Source organism: Grammomys surdaster, unplaced genomic scaffold, assembly GCF_004785775.1.
Source record: "Grammomys surdaster isolate TR1022 unplaced genomic scaffold, NIH_TR_1.0 193, whole genome shotgun sequence".
Taxonomy (NCBI): domain Eukaryota; kingdom Metazoa; phylum Chordata; class Mammalia; order Rodentia; family Muridae; genus Grammomys; species Grammomys surdaster.
In genome coordinates, this window is record NW_021604638.1 from 7454488 (window position 1) to 7461437 (window position 6950).

A 6950-nucleotide genomic window follows, 5' to 3' on the forward strand; every position below is an offset into this window, starting at 1 on the left:
GTCAGATCAAACTGTTACAGATAACCAAGACAGTAATGGTCAGATCATAGATGGCTAAATTCTTTAATGTGCTCAGAACTATGCTTACAGTCATGCTAAGTATAAATGTAATTCGAGTATAGGGACAAGGCTTATTTAGCCTTCTGGTGTATACTGTCGAGGTTAAGCCTGAAGTAGTAACTAAAAACAAGTACAGTTTGTTTAACACCTTAATAGATTAGACGACAGCCCTTCAGCCCCTCAGAGAGATCTGCTGATTAGAGCATTTAATGTGTCTAATGAGAAAGACTTGCCCTGAAAGACAGAAATACCAGTCCTGGCAGTTCTGAGGTGATCTCCAAAGAAGAGTCCACCTAGATATGCTTTGAGTATGGCGTCACTGATCAATGGGCGAAGAACTGACCCACTGATCACCTGCTGCCAAGGCCCTGCCCAAACTATGGCTACTGCTGGGTAGACTACTCCAGCCTGCCTCACCAAAGTAGCCCAACCCCCCAAGTTCCTCCTCCACAGGAAAATCTCTCAGATTTTCTGGGTCTGGTAGCAAAAGATTGATGCTGTCTTGAGTGGCAGCAGAAGGCTGACTTCTGCTCCCAACAAAGCCATAGCGCCCACCCTGCAGGATTCCAGGCTTCCCAGGTACACACACTATTTGGTCTATACTTCCTACTCAAATACATCCTTCTCGAATCTCTGGTGATATTAATGGCAAACCCTAGCTTTATCAGACAGTATACCCGCAGCAACCAGCCCTCAGCTCCTTCCTCAAGGCTGTACTCCCTCACCAGTCCATTCATAACTAAGTCTGCGTTCACCTTTAAAACAGCTTGGCTTTATCGTAATTTTAGAAGCAACAGGTGGACATGTGGCTTGGTGATATGAATTTTAAAACTTTTAAGAAGATTAAATTACCTGGATCTCTGAACTAAAAAGGCTTTGAGACTGAGACACAATTACCTGGCAGCCTGCATGAGTTTCATGTGAGAAAGGGGCAAGTACTCTCCGTGACTGCTCTCGGTCATCGAAGCCGCTGTGTCTCACAGTAAAAGACTGGATGTTTCCACAGAAAAGTTTAAAGTTATGTAAGTTGTTATGATCTAAGCAAGTCACTTAAGGTGTAGGACTGCAAGTTGTGAAGGTCTGAGGAAATGACTTGAGGTATGTAAAAACTGAGAAAGAGGATCCATCCGTTGTTAAAGCTTCCAGGTTCACTCAGTGACTCTGATCAACTGTTAATCCCGTCATGGTGATGAAACCACTAGCTACTAAAGCTTGGAAAAAAACAATTACTGTGGTCACAGACTCCAAAGTTTTCATTTCCTCTGGTTGTTTTCTAAACACAGACTTAACAATGCGCCTCACTGTGCTGAAAACAACTCTGTCCAATCTACGTCCATCCAGCCCTCTGGGCATGTTTTTACCCAGAACCACCTTGGGGGCCTCAAGCTCTTCCCCTTTGTTCTCTTTCCAGACAGGAAGTCTGACTTATCACAGATGAACATCCACACTTCTATCACGTGAAAACTTCTCAGGCTTTGTTTTGCTGTATCTCCTGCCATTGCCTGTCCCCTCCACTCCAGCCTCTCTGAGCCATGAAGATGACCCCTGGCCCCTGCACTGAAGCACTCAGATATTTCTTTCCCCCTTATCATCATCAAGGGCTGTAATGTCAGGTCTCAGGTAGTCCACATTCAGAAATGGGCTCAAGCTTAACTACAGATAGACTTCTGGTGGTTAGATAAAGTCAGTTTTCCTCAGGAACTTGTGAAATAGGTTTTCAGTTCCCAAAAGGAGTTATTTCCCTTGCCTCTGGCAGAAGGGACACATGGCACTCCACTGACACACAACTATGGTTTTATCTCATTGTCCAGGCTAGCCTTCTGGCTCTTCCCTCCCTACAGGTATTCAACCCCTGCTCTCTTGCCTCTCTGGCAGATAGCCCTGGCCATGTCCAGTCCACTTCTGTCTCTCTCTGCTCTGGACTCTTCCAGATGTCCTAATGGGGCAGCCATTTTTAGCAGTTTCTTTACTAAACCCCTCACATACAGTAAGAAAGCAAGGTCCAAGTTACACACACTTAAGGAAAACTACATTCTTGTGTTTTTATTGGCTTGTTTAATTTTTAAATGGGGGGTGGGGAGTGTGTGCCATGACAGGCGAGCGGAGGTCGGAAGACTGGCTCTCTCCTTCCTCTATGTGGTTCTTGGGGAATGAACTCAGATCATCAGGCTTGGCAGCAGTGCCTTTGCCTGCTCAGCCTTTTCACTGGCCTCATGCTTAAGTTTTGAGACAAGAGTTTCACTTGTAGGCAAGGCTGGCTGCCTGCCCTGGCCTCTCCAATGATGGCATTATAGGCATGAAGCTCCCCTGTCCACTATAAAAGCCAGTTTTTTCATTTACTCCTGGGAATAAAAATAAAAATAGAAAAGCAACAGCCACATTTGTTTGGAGGCGTGAAACTCACTAAACAGAACCTTTGTGCCAGACAGTGTTAACTGTCCTGACTTGTTTCCTATGGAGTCAGAGCTCAGAAAGGGTTAAATGAAAGGTTGAGTAAGGTAAAAGCCTTCCTCCTCAGCCAAGAGCCATGCTGAGCTGCTGTCAAGCTCAGATAACACCAGGTTACAATCCAATGCCTTTACTCATAGAAATGAAAGCAAAGGGGTGTGTGCCACACGGGCATGCCTGTCACAGCCTCTAGCAGAGCCACCAGATGGCAACACCCTCAAAGAAAACCTCATACACTAAAGAAATGTAAACTCGATAAAGCCCACTGTTCTAGGGCTGTAACAAAGACAGGGTGTGGTGGCGTCTGCCATCCACCCCTGAGCCAACACTGGGATGGAGAGGTAAGTGGACTGTTGGGAGTTTGAGACCAACCTGGACTACAAAGTGAGACTGTCTCAGAAAATAAAAGATCAGTCATTAGTGTTCACTTCTTTGACCATTTACTCTAGCCGGAAGATAAATGTGACTAAAAAAAAAATTATTGTCTTCAAAACCGAGTCCTAACAGATATCAGAGAAATACTCATACAGGCCATGGTGGTACACTCATGTAGTCTTAGCACTGGGAAGGCAGAGGCAGGAGAATCGAAGTTCAGGTATCCTCCAAGCTACCAAGACTGAGGCCAGCCTGGGCTACACGAGACACTGTCTCAAGAAAGAAATACTCAAAACCCAGTTTTGCCTTCTGGTCTCCTAGAAAGGTCTAATTCAAAAGATGACTCTGGTATTACCAAAGAAAAGCGGACAATAAATAAAGCCCGGGGTGGCGGTACATGTGCACTCGAGAGGCTAACTGCTTCTTAGTGAGTTGAAAGCCAGCCAGGGCATCCTGAGATCCTGTCTCTGCTGCAGACCAGTAAATATAGTCACTTTTGCTGTCCAATGAAGCACACACTTCAGACACACACCCTGAAGTTTTTTACCCTTAGAGAACCTAAAGTGATTATGTGGCTTCAGCTGCATTTTTAAAAACTGTGGGGGTGGGGGGGTGGGGGGGGATAGAGAGATGGCTCAACAGTTAAGAGCACTGACTGCTCTTCCAGAGGTCCTGAGTTCAATTCCCAGCAACCACATGGTGGCTCACAACCATCTGTAATGGGATCTGATGCCACCTCTTGCTGTATCTGAAGACAGCTACAGTGTACTCACATATATAAAATAAATAAATCTTTAAAAAAAAATTCCTTCTTTCAAAAGCTAAGACATTGCTTTTTGGAACTGCTAGGTCGACTTCGGGGAGCGAAGGAAGTCTTGATAGTAACAGACAGCTCTGGGCTTATTCACCTAGGACAAGAAGGCTGAAGAAAATGGTCATGCCACTTGACTGCTCCTCCTGCTGGGCCTGCTCTCCTGTCTGCACCGGAAGGATAGGCTTGGCAGGTGTCGGCAGCACCAACTTCGTGGTGACACCCAAGGTAGTGTGAAGGGTGAAGTTGAAGCTCTCATGGGTTGTGTTGGAGAACCTGTTGGAGATACACAAGTGGCATTCAGATAAAGAAAAGGGTCAAGGAATCAAAACATACACTTTGACTGAATGAAAACTGGGCAAAGCCCTGATGGTGCAAACAGCAGACAGGGCTTGAAGAGGGAGGAATTCCTGCCCTCACAGCATACCAGTGACTTCTATTGTCTTTGACTACTGCCATCCATCCAGAAGTCAGGAAGAAAGGGGTCAGGACTATGGAGAAAGACTTATAAAAGGCTAGGTTCAGGGATGCAGCTCAGCTGGTAGTGCCTGCAGGAAGCAAGTTTGATCTTCAGTACTGTATAAACCAGCTGCGTGGCCTGGGCCGATAATCCCAGCACCCAGGAGCAAGAGGAGAAGGATCAGGAGTTCAAGGGCATTTTCAGCTACAATACCAGCTTGGGCTACATGTTGGCATAGGCTAACAAAACAAAAATATAAAGCCTGAGGTTATGGAACAGTTGGTTAGGCAAGAGAATCACAAGTTCTAAGCCTGCAGGGGCTAGTGAGTTCAATGCCAGCCTAAGTCTCACTATCGTAGTGAGAGCCTGTCTCAGATATAAAGTAAAAGGGTGGGCACAGCAGCACACACCTTAACTCCAACAAGTCTGCAGTCTAGACAGAGTTCCAGGCAAAGCAGAGCTGCACAGTGCAACCTTGTCTCACAGAAATGAACGAACAGAGCACCTGCCCAGGATGCACCAGCCTCTAGAGGTAATTGCCAGTAAGTCTCTTTCTCTCCACCAAAAACAACAGAAGAAGAGAGGTGGTGTGTGTGTGTGTGTGCATGTCTTTAACCTCAGTACTCAGAAAACAGGGGCAGACAGACCTCTGTGAGTTGGAGGCCAGCAGAGCAAGTTCCAGGATAGCCAGGTCTATGCAGAGAAACCTTGTCTAGGGTTGAGAGGAGGAGGATGCTGTCTCTCCTTTGAACTTAATAAGGGCAGCAAGGTATGGTAATCCATGCCTGTTATCTCTGCACTTGGGAGACAGACGCAGGAAAGCTAAGAGTTCAAGACCAAGGTCACGCTGGCCTACATAGTGAAACACAGTGAGTTCAAGACCAGTTTTGTGGGCTACATGAACCTGTTTCAAAAAGAAAACAACAAAACAAAAACAAATTCCTAGGGTGGAACTGGAGTCTCCCCACACCCCAGGTTCAACATTATTTACTTTCCTAGTTTACAGTTTCCTTGAATTTTGGATGCAGTGTGTGTATTTGACTAAACTAGGGACTGAACTCAGGACCTCAGGTATGGTGGGCGAAGGCGCTACTAGTCAGATTCTAGCCCTACTGGGATTATGTCCATAAACTGAATCTCACAGGGCTCAGTTTGCCTGCTCTGAAACACCCGACTCTATCCGAGGCTTCTTGTGCTCTCAAGCTTAGGTTCATAAACTCGTGTAGTGGTGACAGAATTGTGGTCAGTGAGCACTGCCTCATTCCAGGACCCCATAACCGGACCCAGCTTCAAACCCGCACCTCCAACCATCTGGCTCTATACGGCCTCTTCTGTGAGGCCTACTTTAGTGTCCGGGGCAGCACAGGTACACAAGAGAGCTAATGCCTTGGTTCCCGGGTGGCTAAGAGCTCCCTAAAATGCTCCCAGTAAAAAGTTCAGGATCAGTTAAGGGGCTCCTTGTTAATCTGCAGGGGCTCATTTCTTTTTTTTTTTTTTTTTAAATTTTATTTTATTTCTATAACTTGTGTGCACAGTGCGTATGAGTGCAGACACTCACAGAAGCCAGGGATGTTGGAAACCCTGGAGTTGGAGCTGCACCATGTGGTTGCTGGGAATTGAACTCAGGACCTCTGGAAGAACAGACAGTAGTCTTAACCACTGAGCCATCTCTCCAGCCCAGGGGCTCATTTCAAAAGAGAGAATTTGTAATGTGCCACAACAGATGGTGTCCTACCAAGTATGAAGATGGACTAACAGTAGCACATACCCAAAAAGAGCTGGAGTGGACCTCATCCTGTCATTGCTCCAGACACTGTCAACCACTTGTCACTCTGAAGTAATCTCTCCCTTCTCCTTCCTGGCAGTACTAGGGACTGAACCAGGGACTCACTGCGCTACAGCCCCAGCGTCACCCTCTTCTTACATCTCTCCTGTAAGGTTTCATGTTTCAGGCCACAAAACGGCATTTTTTCTAGGGTGGGCTCCTCGTCCCTCATACTAGTCAATTTCCTTCCAGGCATTTGGTAGGGTCTGAAAACAACCTGTCTACACAACGTCTCCCACTAGAGCATCATGGAGGCTCCCCGTGGGCGGCTCCTGACACCCAAGGCCGAGAGAAACGGCCAACCAGCAGTTAATGAATGAAGGAAACCTGCTAGGGACAGACAAGAACATTGAAGGTTGCTGATGGTTACAGGGGATGTCGGTGGTTGCTTGGGGCAATGGAAGGACTTCCTGGAGGAAGAGGAGGAGAGCCTGGCAACCTTCAGATAACCGGAAACTGGGAGCGGGAATGACGTTCGCAGCTTCCGCCAGGCTACGCTATAGGTCTGCGCGTGGTGATCAATATCTGACCTCTGGGAGGCCGCAGAGCCCGAGTCCTCATCCCGCTCCCCCCGCCAACCCGCGGCTAGGTCGGCCCGCGCCACTCCACCCGGGCGCCCAAGGCCCGCTGTCGCCCGCCGGCCCGGCCCTGCCGCCTCCGCTACCCGAAGCAGCGCACTCACTCCTCCTCCGCCATCTTCTCCCCAGTCCTGCGAGCTTCCGGGACTACAGAGTTCGGCGCCGCAGGGCTAGCGGGGCCTCCGGCTGCTTCCGGTTTCCGCTGCGGGCAGGGGCGGGGCCTGGCCTCCCGGGGCGGTCCTCTGCCCTGTCCTCTCGGTGGCCGGAGAGTGGGATGACTTCAGGGACTTTCGGTAGGCTTTTTCCGGCCAGGCCGTGTGACGATCTGGCCTCGGGACAGTCCGACTTTTTCCGGTCCCCGGGCGAGGAGGGTTTGGAGGAAACTTTTGAGAT

At 48.2% G+C, this 6950-nt stretch overlaps 1 protein-coding gene across 3 annotated transcripts in view; it reads right to left on the reverse strand.

Annotated features, from left to right (window-relative positions):
- Positions 1-6693, reverse strand: part of Slc9a8 (solute carrier family 9 member A8) — a 55881-nt gene extending 49188 nt beyond the window's left edge. For all 3 annotated transcript variants that reach the window (XM_028769702.1, XM_028769701.1, XM_028769703.1), the window contains exons 1-2: positions 6662-6693; positions 3792-3970 (exon numbers count right to left, since the gene is read on the reverse strand). In XM_028769702.1, coding sequence (XP_028625535.1) covers positions 3792-3970; positions 6662-6675 — 193 coding nt within the window. In that variant the 5' untranslated portion in view covers positions 6676-6693. The remainder of the gene's footprint in view (positions 1-3791; positions 3971-6661) is intronic.
- Positions 6694-6950: the final 257 nt, after the last annotated feature.